The sequence below is a fragment of the Triturus cristatus genome, chromosome 8, assembly GCF_964204655.1.
Source record: "Triturus cristatus chromosome 8, aTriCri1.1, whole genome shotgun sequence".
NCBI lineage: Eukaryota > Metazoa > Chordata > Amphibia > Caudata > Salamandridae > Triturus > Triturus cristatus.
Window position 1 is genome coordinate 1,626,572,349 of NC_140591.1, and position 15,433 is coordinate 1,626,587,781.

Genomic DNA, 15,433 nt, shown 5'->3' on the forward strand with positions numbered 1-15,433 from the left:
GGCAGGCACCTGGGGCTACCGCCCCCCACTCTCTGATGCCGCAATGGTTGGAGTGGCCTGAAAGGCATGAGGCCTGGCGCTCATCACTGACAGCTGTCAGTGACCACTGTGGCTGTCCGGAGGGACCGGGTTGCCCTTAGGGGGGGGGAAAGGAGTCACACCCCGGAGGGGGACTTGGCCACACTGTTGTGTTGGCCATGTGGGTACTGTCTGCCTGTTGGGACACATCTGTGAGCAAAGTAAGCTTAGGTTCTGCACAGATGAGATCCACAGGTGAGGAGAAGTGTCCCCCATGGGTCAGCCTAGTGGCCCACTGAGAGTATTGATAGAGGAATCCAACTACGTTCAGGTAGGCGTAGAACGGGAAGGAAACCCAGCTGTTGCGGGCCAGGTTCCGTGTTCTATCGCCCCAAGCAGGGAAGCCCATCGAGGTATGGATTGGTCTCCCCTGGCTTTAGGCTACAATGGGGTTGTGTAGGAAATGGCCCTTTTTGCAGGGTTATCCCCAAACTTTTTGCTTTTTCCTCCTATTTTTCCCTGACCTATTTGTGTTGTTTTAGGACTCTGGGCACTTTACCACTGCTGATCAGTGCTAAAGTACATATGCTCTCCGTGTAAATTGTGTTATAGATTGGTGTTTCCATGATTGGATATTTGATTTACCTGTTAGCCCCTAGTAAAGTGCACTGCCTGTGCCAGGGCCGGTGAATGAAATGCTACCCGGGGGTCTGCAGCACTGGTTGTGCCACCCCGTGAGTAGCCCTGAAAACGGTAACTCAGACCTGCCATTGCAGAGTCTGCGCGCAGTTTGTAACTGCCATGTCGACTCGGCCAGTGCACACACTGGCCGGACCCTAACCTTCCCTTTTCTTACATGTCAGACATCCCTCAGGTAGGCCCAAGGTACCCCTGTGGGCAGGGTGCAATGTATGTGAAAGGTAGGACATGCCCTGGTGTGTGTGGCATGTCCTAATAGTGAATTACAGCCAATTTCGTTTTTCACTATTGCAAGGCTACCAATAGAATGGGAGGTTTGTTTATAACATCTTATAAACATAACTGGCCCACGGAATTCAGTAAGAAAATAGAATTTAGTATGCCTGAACTCAGAATCTAAAGATGCATCTTTTAGTGAAGGTGATTTTTACGTTCTGTGTTTGAAAATACCACTTTTAGAAAATAAGTATTTTCTTGTTCAGTGATCCCATGTGCTTTTGCTGGAATGTGGATTGCCTGTCTGGGTTTTGGATGACAGAAGGCTGGGGGGCCAGAGGGGCTCCAGATGGTCTAGGTAGGTCAGGAAAGGGCCGAATAGACCTGGGCTGCGATGGGGAAGGGGAGGAGATTTCCTTGCACCTCAAAGAGCCTGGTCTGCCTCTGACAAGGCCGTCTCCACCTCCTGCCAGGAATTCACGCCAGAGCAGGCCCAACTGGTTCTGACTGTACACAGACATCCTCTGCCTGAAAGATCAAAGGATTTTTAGATACAAATACTGGGTCCCAGACCCCTGAACTTAGAGCTCATCTGGAACAAGACGACTGCCAAGAAGAAGAGCCGGAGAAGCTGCGAAAAGGAACGACTGCTTTGCTGGGTGCTTTGCTGGGCTGACCTGCAGTGGCTGCTTCTGTCTTGGGCAGTGAAAGGCCTGGACTGGACTTTCTGCCACCTAATTTGTGAGTCTCTCCAAGGGCTTGAGGTAGAGCTTGCCCCCTGTTCACGAAGTCTCAGGAACAGCAAAGACTTCAGGTTCTTCGACCTGCAGCACTGGGGACTTTGTGTTTTGTGCTGCAACCCGAAGAACACCAACTCAACGACATCTATGACGCCACTGCCGACTCCGTGTCCTGAAGGCACCGCAGAGGGCACCGCCACAACACCGCACCGCAATCCTGGTCTCAACGACGACGCCTGTTGATGCTGCCACCGAGCCGCTGCTTGCACCGCGACCTATGGGCACCGCACTCCGCACCGACTCGCATCGAAGCTTTGGCACCGCAGAGGGCACCGCCGCACCGCAACCCTGGTCTCACTGACGATGCCTGTTGACGCTGCCACCGAGCCGCTGCTTGCACCGGGACCTGTGGGCACCACACTCCGCACCGCACCGCCTCGCTTCACGCCGAAGCTTTGGCACCGCAGAGAGCACCGATGAAACGCCGCACCACGACCCTGGTCTCACCGACGACGCCTTTTGATACCGCCACCGAGCCGCGGCTTGCACCACGACCTGTGGACACCGCACTCCGCACCGCCTTGCTTCACGAGGACGCTTTGGCCAGCCTGGCGCCGCCACCTCCTGCTGAAATCGATGCCGCTGCTTGCACCGTGGTTCGAGGGCACCGCTTGTAAGTTACAGGACGCACCTCCCTCATCCCGCAACGCAGCCTTGGCCTACCGACGCCGGCACCATCGACTCCAGTTCGTCAGCCGACGACAGCGCTTCAGCAACGATGACGCCACTGCTTGCAACGCAACCTGCTAGCACCCTGACGAGCACCGCCTTCACCTCGCACCGCGACCCTGGTCTCACCGACGACGTCATCTGATGCCGCCACCGAGCCGCTGCTCGCACCGCGACCTGGGGGCACCGCACGCCGCAACGCGGCGCTTCGCACCGCAGCAACCGACACCTGCCGGCGCCAGCTCTCCTGATTCCACCAGAGAGGAGCTCGGCCTGCAAACGCGAGTGACTTCAAGGGCCTCAACGCCCTGCATTTCTCGCAGGTATTGTTTTGCTGGTCTTCCCGACACCGTAGCTGGCCCGCGACCCCCGACCAGCCAGAACTGTTGGATTTTGTTTTTCATGATGTTGTGGTAGCCCGGACAGAGCTATCCACACAAGGATTTTTTTTTAATTAGAGTATTTTTGGAACTGTGAACTTTTAAGTATAGTATTGTGGATTTTTATCGTTTTTGGTCTTGTCTTAATTATATAAAAATATTGGATATTTTTCTAAACTGGTGTGGTGTCCTTTTGTAGTGCGTACACTGTTTTACTGTTGGTTATGTGCAAATGCTTTACACACTGCCTCTAAGATAAGCCTTGCTGCTCGTGCCAAGCTACCAAGGGGGTGAGCAGGGTTTATTTTAGACGTGAAACTCCCTTACCCTGACTAGAGTGGTGGTTTTTGCCTGGCTTTGGCCCACCCCGTAGCCTGCCAAAAATCACATTTCTAACAGCTATATTTATTAGGTGGGACTCTGCCCAGAGGAGTGCGGGCGCGTCTGCGGTCCACCCACCTGCCCTTGCTGTTCCGTGAACATTCGACCGTCGGGGCTGTCAGGCACCCGCAGTGTCAGAGAGGCTGCAGCTCGTTCTCCACTGCCGCTCTGCGCTTTCAGCAGCCCCCACCAGATGAGACGTTTCGTATGTCTCTCACCGTTATCCAGACTCCTCAGCTCAGTGAGCTCGGGCACCACAGCCCCGCCCAGCGCCGAACACAGTCCTGGGTCTGATTCCCGTGGGGGCCGCTGGTCGAATAGCCAGGTCTTGAGTTGTCTCCTGAAGGTCAGCAGGTCTTCGGTTTGACGTAGATGGAGGGGGAGGGTGTTCCAGGTCTTGGCGGCGCGATGGGAGAAGGATCTGTCTCCGGAAGTAGGTCTCCGGATGCGTGGGACCGTGGCCAGGGCGTGGTCAGCGGAGCGGAGTTTCCTGTTGGGTACGTAGAAGGAGAGTCGGCTGTTGAGATAGGCTGGGCCGGTTTTGTGGAGTGCTTTGTGTGCGTGGATCAGGAGCTTGAAGGAGATTCTTTTGTCGACGGGGAGCCAGTGCAGGTTCCTCAGGTGGGGGGTGATGTGGTCGCGGCGCGGGACGTCGAGGATCAGGCGTGCAGAGGTATTCTGGATTCTCTGTAGTCTGCTGATGAGCTTGGACGAGGTTCCGGCGTAGAGGGCGTTTCCGTAGTCGAGCCTGCTGCTGACCAGGGCTTGGGTGACAGTTTTCCTCGTGTTTGTCGGGATCCATCTGAAGATCTTGCGGAGCATGCGGAGGGTGTTGAAACAGGTAGAGGAGACTGCGTTGACTTGTTTGGTCATGGAGAGTTTTGAGTCGAGGATGACTCCCAGGTTGCGTGCGTGGTCGGTGGGGGCTGGGGGGGACCCCAGTGACGTGGGCCACCAGGAGTCGTCCCATGCGGAGGGGTTGGACCCGAGGATGAGGATTTCTGTCTTGTCTGTGTTCAGTTTGAGGCAGCAGTCCTCCATCCAGTCGGCGACAGCCTTCATTCCCTGGTGGAGGTTGGATTTGGCGGTGAGGGGGTCCTTGGTGAGGGAGAGGATCAGCTGAGTGTCGTCGGCGTAGGAGATTATGTTGAGGTCGTGTTGTCGGGCGATGCGTGCTAGTGGTGCCATGTAGACGTTGAACAGCATCGGGCTGAGGGAGGATCCTTGTGGGACGCCGCAGATGATCTTGAAGGCCTCGGAGCGGAACGGGGGGAGGCGGACTCTCTGAGTTTTGCCGGAGAGGAGGGAGGTGGTCCAGTCCAGGGCCCAAAATCGATAACTGGTCTAGATCAGCGCAACAGTTAAAGGGATTTATTTCAAAATTTTAAAATAAAGCAATGCAGAGTTGGTGCCATGATGGCACTCAGAAATTAGGGCATTACAGAGAAGGGCAAATCAAAAATTATTGCACGCCCCAAGTGGGCAGCAAAATCAATGGAGAAACGGACAGCATCCTAAACAGCATCCAGGTCTTAAGGAAAGTCATGTCGCTCATGCTCAAAATTGAGGGTTTATGTGCAGTATTTTCGCATATGAAATTAGTAAAATCAGCAGAATCACTGGGGTGTGATAAAAATGGTTACCTTGTTGGCAAATCAGAGCAGATTTCTTTATAAAAGACACATTGCTTTGGCACCTAAGCACTATCCCATTACATGAATATTCTTCTGCCCACTCTGTGCTAATGCCATCCCAAGATTGTGGAACAAACTAGTTACATGAGCAACTGTAACTTATTGTGAATGAATAGGGTACAGTGAGTCAGCAGAAGGTTAGAGTTTCGTGACTGAGAAGATTCATTGAGAACAGCAAAAAGAGGAAAATGGAAATAAACAAATACATATCAGCTTGATCGTGTGCTGCAGAATTAACGACTGGAGATGTGCAGAGGGAAGGAAAGGAGAGGAGACTGGACAGACATCCATTTTATAAAACTAAAACATAGCTGCTAAGCTCTTTAAAAACCATCAGCACCATATCAGTGTGTACATACAGTATTGAGTGTAAAATTCTATTCTGCACATTGTCAAGATTGCAGAAGAACACAAATTTAGAAAAATCCTTAACACTGTGTCACAACAGTAGTGACTTAAATGTAGAATAAAGTAAGGTCAGTGAAAAGGAGAAGTAGGGAAGAAGCTGGTAAGATGTCAGAGAAAGCCTAGCATAAAACCTCTGGGGAAATATATTTGAATGAATGCTGTACCTAGCCTATGAAAGAATTCTTAGCCTGAGACGGCGAGGGAGAATGGGATGAGGCAGTGTTCAGTCATCTGTCTGAAGAATCATGTGATAAAACTGCTAATTATATTCCCTTTCCGTGAGCTACATTCAATACAGGTTTGTGGCGGCACTGCAAGCAATTTCTACCATTTATACAGACCTGGACCTTTCTCTTCAAATAATTCCATATTTTATGTCTTTTCTTTTGGTAAAGCTTCAAAACGAGACTCTTCATTGACTTCACCTAATTTGTATTGTGTCAGAATTCCCTGTTTTTATGTTGATTGACCAACCATGGCCATCAGTGGTTGGCCAAAGGTTTGCCCTGTTTTTGATTGCTGCTTTGAAAGAGCAGTTTGTGAATGCATGCTTCTGAAAGATATCCAAGCTAATATTGTTCTCTTCACAGCTGGAAGGTAGACAAAGCTGGTTCTTTTATCAAAAAAGACTCAAAGAAGATGCTGCTGGTCCTGGTAGTAAAATATAGTTCATCAAAAGAGTGGACACTTCCAGGGGTAAGATATGAAGGATAGTCGGGATTTATTCAAAATTGACTCTCCTAGGATATGGTGAACAACGAGTTTGTCATGAACTGCAGCTGGAAGAACAGTGAGTCAGTCTGTGGAAATGCACTTTCAAGAGCTCAACTCTCGTGAAATGTCCGAGATTGGAGAAACGTTGTTCTTCTCCTTTATTCTACCCTTCTCACACTTAATGATTGATGTATTTTACTCATTTGCTTGTATGTTTTTTATGAGTTAACACATTTTCTTTCACCATGCTGTATTTTGTAAAGAATTTGAAGATGTTGCATGCCTTAAATTAATAACTGAGTAACTCACTTGTTATCTAAACTAAGTTCCTGATATATTACTCTCAATTCTTGGATACATACTGGTTTAGCTGTCTGCAATAGCTTATTTCGAGAATCAATCAATCAATCAGTGAATTTTAAGCGCGCTACTCACCCATAAGGGTCTCAAAGCGCGGGGGCAGCTCCGGTCATTCAAAGAGCCAGGTCTTAAGGGTCTTCCTGAAGATGTGCATGGTGGGGATGAGTCTGAAGTCGATAGGGAGCACGTTCCAGGTCTTGTCCGCAATATTGGGGAAGGTTTTTCCACCCATTCTTACTCTGCGGATGCATGGGGGTTTGGCGAGGGCTGCAGATCGGTGGTTCCTCTTGGGTACGTGAAAGGAGATTCTATGCTTGAGATATGGGGGCCGGTGTTGTGGAAGCATTTGTAAGCGTGGGTGAGTATCTTGAAAGTTACTCTCTTCCTAACGGGGAGCCAGTGGAGGTTACGCAGGTGTTGTATGATGTGTTCGTGTCGAGGGATGCCGAGGACGAATCTGGCTGCGGTGTTCTGTATGGTCTGGAGTGCGTGGCTGACAGTCTTCCTTGATTTGAGGGGATCCATTTGAAGGTCTTTCGGAGGATACAGAGGGTGTTGAAACAGGTGAAGGCGACGGCGTTGACCTGACGGGTCATGGAGAGGGAGGAGTTGAGTACAATGCCGCGGTTTCGGGCATGGTCCGTAGGGGTGGGGGGCTACCGATGGCGGTGGGCCATCAGGTGTTGTCCTATGCAGAGGGGGAGGGTCCGAGGACGAGGACCTCTATCTTCTCCGAGATGAGCTTCAGGCAGCTTCTGCTCATCCAGGATGCGACGTCCTTCATTCCTTCCTCGAAGTTGAGTTTGGTAATGAAGGCGTCCTTGGTGAGGGAGAGGATGAGCTGGGTGTCGTTGGCATAGGATACTATGCTGAGTCCATGCTGTCTGATGATGGTGGCGAGGGGGGCCATGTAGATGTTGAAGAGCGTGGGGCTAAGCGATGGTCCTTGGGGTACTCCGCAGTTGATCTCAGTGGGTTCCGAGAGGAAGGGTGAAAGTCTGATTCTTTGGGTTCTGCCAGTCAGGAAGGAGCGGAGCCAGTCGAGGGTGGTTCCCTGTTTGCCGGCGTTGTGGAGTCTGGCGGTGAGTGTGCAGTGGGAGACAGTGTCGAAGGCTGCAGAGAGGTCGAGTAGAATCAGGGCGGCGGTGTGTCCTTGTTCGAGGAGGGTGCGGATGTCGTCTGTGGCAGCGAGTAGAGCTGTCTTAGTGCTGTGGTTGCTGCAGAATCTGGATTGGGAGGGGTCGAGGCTGGACATAGAGAAGGCTTTGGGGCCATAAAGTAATTGGTTGCTTTGGCTTCCCTCCTCCTTCAGCCATTTTGGGTCAGCTGATGGAGTATTTCTTCTTTGTTGGGCTCCAGCTATTTCATTGGTGAATTAGGTGCATGTGTCCACCTATGGAATGCTTTCACTCCAGTGCATGGACTGAGAAGCTTCCTTGCACTGCAATGGAATCTAAAATGTTAGTATTTATGTTTGCCCCAACGCATGGGAGCAGCATTGTGGATCTAACACTTGCCCCAGGCTCCACGTTCAAACATGCTTTTACAATCCTCATATGTACAACCACACTTCTTCCATGACTACTGTACCACAGCAGAACTACACCTCCGCTAGCTGCACTGTCTGCTGCACCTCCAGCATCAGCAACTGGCTGGTGCTCTTGCAGAGTCTATGGAGGGAGTATCAGTGGTAAACATAGGCTACTGATAGTCAGAACACCGCTTGCAGCACCTGGGACTACAAAGACAGAATGGGGGACTCCCTGTAGTGTCCTGAAGAGTCAGTTCATCCCTGCAAGGGCCTCGCACACAAAGGGTGATGGGGCTGGTATCTGTGGCGGTCTCCAGCTCTGAGAGCCATCTGTTCATTATACTGTGCAGCAGATTGTGTAGTGACAAACTATAGAAGACAAAAAACATGACCCTGCTTCCTGATCATAGGCAAATGTTTCTTGTGCTGTCTTTTGTAGCTCACACAGTGTAAACCACCAAACAGAAACTGGGAGCAACAAATGTTAGGAAAGAGGCAATGCAAAAAGAATAATAAGCCTTTGAGAGGAGGGCACAATGGACGAGTAGCCGAGTCATACAGAGTACCTGGATGCAGAACACCGGGCAGTTGATGGACTGTGGACGGTCCAACAATTTCAATAGGGCCTGCAGAGGGAAAGAGGGCAGAGCAAGGGTAGTGGAGCATGGAGTGGGGGCAGACCGGTGACGGCAGAGAGAGTGGAGAGGGAAGAGGGTGAGAGTAGGGAAACGGTCTTGAGGAGCAACTCATAAAGCCCCTTTGTGCCTATAAGTTAGAAAATATATAATACATGAGGACTAGAACAATTTTAGTAACCTTGGTGTAAGAAACTGGCTCTATATATACTGCACCACAGTGAGGAACAGTATGTATAGAGTCCAAGGGTCTCCAGAGGTTTGGCAGAGTTTGAAGTTAGATAGAACCTTACTCTCTAAAGTGGTAGCTTGGTCGAGCAGTAAGGCAGTATCAGAGGACAGTGTAAAGCATTTGATGTACACACTCAGTCAGCAAATGGTCTCACACACTCAAGAACTGAACTCTAGGCCAATTGTTTTGTATGAAAAGATATACTGTTTTATTAATAGAACCAAGCAAGCCTGGTACAGATAAGCATAAAAATGTCTTTCAGTAGTAAATTACTTGTATGAACACAGTTCAAAATTGCAGTGTAACTTGTACTGGTTTTGGTTACAGTTTTAAGTAAGCAGTTTGCAACACATTGCAGGTATAGTACATTCAATTGAATAGGCGTTTTAAGGAAAATGCAGTTAATTACTGTTTAGATTACTTTTGCTCCCACAGGACTGGATCTCAGATTCAGCCCTGGGATATTTCCTGAAAACAGGTAGGCAAATGCGTTTTGGTACGATTTTTAAAGAATAATATTGCATTTCAAAAGTTGACACTTAGAAACTTTTTCACACAGAATCACCAAGGTTATCCTATGGGAGGAAATTCACTTAGCAGGTAAGTTACTTTTGCGTTACTTTTGTAATCCGGTGCTGGACTCCTAGATTCAGCACTGGTACATCTACTTAAAACAGGTAAGTAATTACGTTTTTGTCGTTTGTACGATTTTTAAAGAATATTCTTGTATTTCAAAAGTTGACACAAACCTTTTCACATAGAATCACCAATTTTATCCGATGGGAGGAAATTCACTTAGCAGGTAAGTTATGTTATCAATACTTTTCTTACTCAGTGCTGGATCCTAGATTCAGCACTGAGACATTTCCTGAAAACAGTTCAGAAAATGCGTTTTGGTTATTTGGCTGATTTTTAAGGAATATTTGTAGTTTTCAAAAGTCGACACTTAGAAACTTTTTGGGAGGAAAAGTGTCAATGTTATCCTATGAGGAAAAATTAGTTATCGGTTTCAAGGTAAGTAATCGGTCTTTTGAGTTAGGGTTCTGAGGTTAGCCTCAGGGGTCTCCCAGGGTCAGTGATGCACTGTTGTTGCACCCCCACTGGCACTATTGCGGCTGGATGCAGAGTGTGGAGGCCCTGTGTTATCCTATGAAGGATAGGGGGACTCCGGTTGGTGGCGACTGGCAAGCAGGCCACAGGGTTGTGGGAGCAAAGCTCCTAGGGTTAAGCTCAGGGCATGTTGGGGACCAAGTTATCACAAAAGGGGCACCCTCAGCGGCGCTAGGGCAGCCGGGTGCAGGGTGCTGTTTTGAGGTCGGTGCCCTGTTGATTTCAATGGGAATTCTCCGGGACAAAGAAACACTGCAGGCTCCGGACGAGGATCTTCCAGGAGTGACCACCACTTCGAGAGGTAAGTTGGGAAGTAGAGGGATGGTTAGGCACCGCTGGGTTGGGCACACAAGGCCGTGGGGCATCGGGTGCAGGGGTGCCTTTGGAAGTCGGATTTTCTTACCCGCTCTGGTCGCGGTAGGGGGGGGTCCTCTGGATTGAGGCTGCAGGCATCGTCTGGAGGCCTGAGGCAGGTCAGGGATTGCCGGATCTCGGGTCAGGATTGCCGGGGGACCTCCTCGTGGTGTTTGTTCACTCAAACTCAGGCCGGGCTCGGCGGGTGCAGAGTGTGCTGGATTCGCTGTTTCTGGCTGGCACCAGAAGCTGCAGTTTAAACACGTCGGGTGTTCATGGGAGAAACAGCTTGGAAAGTAAATGTAGGCTGGTCCTCCGGGGTTTTTTGAGGTTGCTGATCGCTGGACACGCCGGGGTTTCGCAGGAGCAGGTTCGAGGGGAGGCAGGCCTGTAGGGCTGGGGCCAAGTCAGTGGGTGTCGTCCTCTTGTTAGCTCTGCACGGCTTCTCGTCCTTCTTCTTTTCTTGTGGTTGCTGGATCTGAGGAAGGAATGTTCAGGGTGTCCCTAACTACTACATTTAGGGGTATTACAGGTAGGTAGGCTTTCCTGTTTTCAGTTTCTATTTTTGGTAAATTCTGGTGGTGTTTTTTCAGTGTTTTCCAGTGATTTCAATACCTCAAAAAAACAGTGCTTTTCAGTGGTTACTCATTTTCGCGCCATAAAAAACAACTGAAACGGTGTTTTACCGGTGTTTATGGGACGCTTCGCTTTTATTATTGCTTGCTTTCTTAATTGGTGCATGGTATATAGACAGTCTATGTACAGTGTATATGAGGTTAAAATAAATTTTTACAAGTCGAATTTATTGTAGTACACCATACAATATTTCTTCAGTGAATCTTTGGTCATTCGCGCTCTCTCTTTCCTACCCATGTACACTTTTATTTGGGAAAAGGCCCTCTCGACATTGGCACCTGAGACTGGCAACGTCAAAACAGACAGTACACAATTTGCCAACTCTGGCCACTGACGTAGCTTTCCATGCCAATACAGGTGCACCTCAAGGTTGACATTGTCTGGGCCAGGTTCTGAAACATATGAGTTTAACTGGGTGCATATGCCCTCAGAGGTGTTAAAGCGGTCAAAAATGAAGCTGTACTTCGCAAAGTCTGGAGAAAATTCCCCTTTACGGAAGGGATCTAACACTTGCGCAGAGTACCAAAGTGAGGCTTCATTGGCTTCAAACGCCATGGTTGGTGAAGGGACATTTCTATGCATCATAGCTAGCCATTTCTCATGCATTGTAAAAATTCGGTTCTGGATGTATGCAAATTAGCTAACCTCCAGCTTGCCTAAAAGTGATTAATACTTGGTGGTCGAAAGCCCTTAGGCCAATTTCACGCTTTATAAAATTCCAAATAAATGCGATGTATATACAGATGCAGGTCAGGTAACCTATTGTCAGGAGAATGTTCATCTTAATGAAAGGGGAATGTTGAATCCACGTGTACAGTATATATCTTAAATTATTCACATAGTGAAGACAGACAATTGATTCAGCTGTAAAGAACTGGCGGAAAGGGAGAAGAACGTCTCCCAAATCCCCCGAGGTCGGGGATCTTCTTCCTTGACTCCTAACAACTGACCCACAAAATGCAGGAATGGCTTCCCTTGCCAGCCACTATTGCTGTTTTGTCATAGGCATGGTTCCCCATCTTGCTGGGGCAGTGAAAGTGAAGGACATAGAATGAGAGAGAGCACTGCACGTACTTATCACTGGCTTCTGGTCACTGCCTAACCATTCGGTCCCCTGCATGCACTCAGTGCAACCTTGACGTTAGGGTGTTGTAGAATGTCCCTTCTTACTTGTTTTTTAAATATACACACAGTGCGGAAGCTGAGACGCCGTGATTAAGCTCGGATTTAATACATGATCAAATGTCTTTAAAGTTAAAAGAATGCATTTCTGTAACATGTAGGCGCATTTCAGAGCTTTCCGAACTTGTGCATTGTGCAGTTCAACTTGCCTAAAATCACACAGTGCAGAAGCAGAGACGCCGTGATTAAGCTTGGATTGTGGAGGAGATGAGGGAAGGGGAAGTGAGGGGAGGGAGAAAGCAAAGGGGAGGCGGGGAATAGGGAGAGAGCGAGCGAGGGAAGGGGGGAAGGTTGGCGAGCTGTGACACAAACAAATACATGATCAAATGTCTTTAAATTTAAAAGAATGCATTTCTGTAACATGTAGGCGCATTTCAGAGCTTTCCGAACTTGCGCATTTGAAGGTGCGGTCATTTGTGATATGCACAAAAGCGGCTTCGTGAAAAAGAATTTGCCCAAAATCACACAGTGCGGAAGCTGAGACGCCGTGATTAAGCTCGGATTTAAAACATGATCAAATGTCTTTAAAGTTAAAAGAATGCATTTCTGTAACATGTAGGCGCATTTCAGAGCTTTCTGAACTCGTGCATTGTGCAGTTCAACTTGCCCAAAATCACACAGTGCAGAAGCAGAGACGCCGTGATTAAGCTTGGATTGTGGAGGAGATGAGGGAAGGGGAAGTGAGGGGAGGGAGAAAGCAAAGGGGAGGCGGGGAATAGGGAGAGAACGAGCGAGGGAAGTGGGGAAGGCTGGCGAGCTGTGACACAAACAAATACATGATCAAATGTCTTTAAAGTTAAAAGAATGCATTTCTATAACATGTAGGCGCATTTCAGAGCTTTCCGAACTCGCGCATTTGAAGGTGCGGTCATTTGTGATGTGCACAAAAGCGGCTTCGTGAAAAAGAATTTGCCCAAAATCACACAGTGCGGAAACTGAGACGCCGTGATTAAGCACGGATTTAATACATGATCAAATATCTTTAAAGTTAAAAGAATGCATTTCTGTAACATGTAGGCGCATTTCAGAGCTTTCCGAACTTGTGCATTGTGCAGTTCAACTTGCCCAAAATCACACAGTGCAGAAACAGAGACGCCGTGATTAAGCTCGGATTGTGGAGGAGATGAAAATCAGTGACACTCGGTTTAAACCGAGTCAGCTGATTTTCATCCGGTAGGGTACTGTCGGGCAGATTCGGTTTTAACTGAATTCCGGACATCCTACAGGTAGGTAAAGGTCAGGGACCAATGGGTCCCTTCCCTGGGGTGGGTACGCCCCCTATTCTGCACTCTCCAGTGGGAGGGGGGCAGGAGCCTGTCCCTGGTTGGCTGGGTTCCCCCATCCTCAAGATGGCGGGGACTCGAGGTTGTGCTTCACGTCGCCTCCCCCACCTAAGGGGTGGAGTTGGCAGAGGTGGGCACACCTCTCTTCCTCACTTGTTTTTCCCACCGGTTCTCCCACCCAAAGTGGGGGGTAGAACCAGTGGGGACCAGTTGCTGAGTACAGCAAGTGGCCTGGGGAAGCTCACAAAGGGGGAGGGGACCTAGCACCTCGTCCCAGGATGTGCATTGTTGCAGGCCCTCGAGAGCGGATGGCTCTCTACCCAGGGGTCTAGCAACATGTCTGGTGGGTGGCAGCCTAAGCAGCAACTCCGTCGGGACACTGGTTGTGGATCGAGTTCAGGGGGAATTTCTAAAATGCACTCTGTCGTGCGTTTTACATTGAAACCCACACTGGCATCAGTGTGGGTACAAAGTGCTGAGAAGTTTGATACCAAACTTCCCAGACTTCACTGTATCCATCATGGGACTGTGGAGTTCGTAATGACAACCTCCCAGCACCATATACTCTTTAACCACTTCGATGCGCATGACGGAGTGGTTCCGTCATGCGCGTCGGTTGCGCTGTGCGTATGACGGAACCGCTCCGTCATGGCCCCGCCCGCGCAATAGGAACTTCAGCACAGCGCGGTAATCCGTGCCGCGCTGAAGGGGTTAATGGTACACTGCACTTACAATGTCTGAGAATGGACTCAGACACTGTAGAGGCACAGGGCTCATGCCCCTCTGTGCCCTCACCACTGGCATAGTGCATCCAGTTAGAGGGGTGACTGACCTAGGCAAGGGCAGTGGTTGGTAGGCATGGCACACAGGGATGTGTGCCATGTCGACTCTTCACTTTTGATCTGCACCAAGACACGCAGCCTGCAGGGCAGTGTGTTTGTGAAAAGGTACAGGTCCCCTAAGGGTGGCACAGTTGGTGCTGCAGCCCTTAGGAGCCTTCTGTGGTCACAGTGCCCTGGGTACATGGGGTACCATTTACCAGCGACCTACCTGTGGCCAGAGTCACCAATTGTGTTTTGTTTAGGGGAAAGAACACAGGCCCTGAGGTCCTAATTGGAAGGGCCCCAGAGCACATCAAGTCAAAGAGCATCAGTAGTCAGGCACCAAAAAAAAAGGAGGGGTTTACTGCAACAGAAACCCACTTTCTCACACTCGGCCACTGTAAGATAGAGCCTGCACCACAGAACATCAGCATATGTCTCGCTGTAAGGGGGAATCCCCCCATTTTACTGACTATAGGTTGGAATACACCCAAGCCATTTTAGAGTGAAGCATCCTATATGTCTTTCTGTAAGGTAGATTATCCCCATGCCCGGCTATAATTTGTACCTCCTTTCCACATCTAAGAGTGGTTGATGGCAAGTTAGCACACTGGAGGATGATGAGTCAGCTATGGGAGACGGGTTATTTTGGTAGAAAACCCTCCATATTCCCTTTATTGTAAGGTGCTCTTTTGGCCCATGTGTGTTCCACTGTAAGTAGAACCTACTTTACCTGGCTTTATTGTAGAGCACTTTAAATACCTCGCTATAAGTATGACCTTCTGCCATGTTTACCTGGGGTACTCTATACGGTGATGTCTCTTAGAGTTAATCAGACGTTGGATAAGGATAAGTAAAAGGGAGAGCAATTGGGTGGCAGAAGACATGGGAGATGAATAGTAGTTATATTTGCCAAATTGTAGTTTGTGCGGTAGACAATATGTGTATTTGTAAAGCACACTATCATCCATGAGGGTATCCTGGTGCTGAGCAGGTGTGTATGCCTAGCCCTGCTTATGGTCGGTTGGTTTAATTAAAAAGCCAGGTCTTCAGCTCTTTTAAGAAGAGAAGAGGTGGCTCGGATGTGAAGTGAGAGACCGTTCCAATCTTTAGGAGTGTTGTAAGAGAATATACATCTGCCTAATCTGCTTTTGTGTCTGTGTGAAATGTGTAGCAGTAGGAGTGTGTGTGGAGTGGAGGGTTGGTTGAAGGAGATGCGACTGTTCAGGTAGGTGGCACCTAAGCTATGTAGTGCCTTGAATGTATGTGAGAAATTGGGTTGTTGGTTGACTGGCGTGTTAGCCCTGGTC

The 15,433-nt window shown here is 49.1% G+C and overlaps 1 protein-coding gene across 1 annotated transcript in view; it reads left to right on the plus strand.

Moving 5' to 3' along the window:
- LOC146808453 (transient receptor potential cation channel subfamily M member 2-like) overlaps positions 1-15,433 on the plus strand; it is a 2,757,229-nt gene that overhangs the window by 2,624,925 nt on the left and 116,871 nt on the right. The window contains exon 29 of the mRNA XM_085623562.1: positions 5,856-5,961. Within this exon, the coding sequence (XP_085479688.1) occupies positions 5,856-5,961 (106 nt within the window). The remainder of the gene's footprint in view (positions 1-5,855; positions 5,962-15,433) is intronic.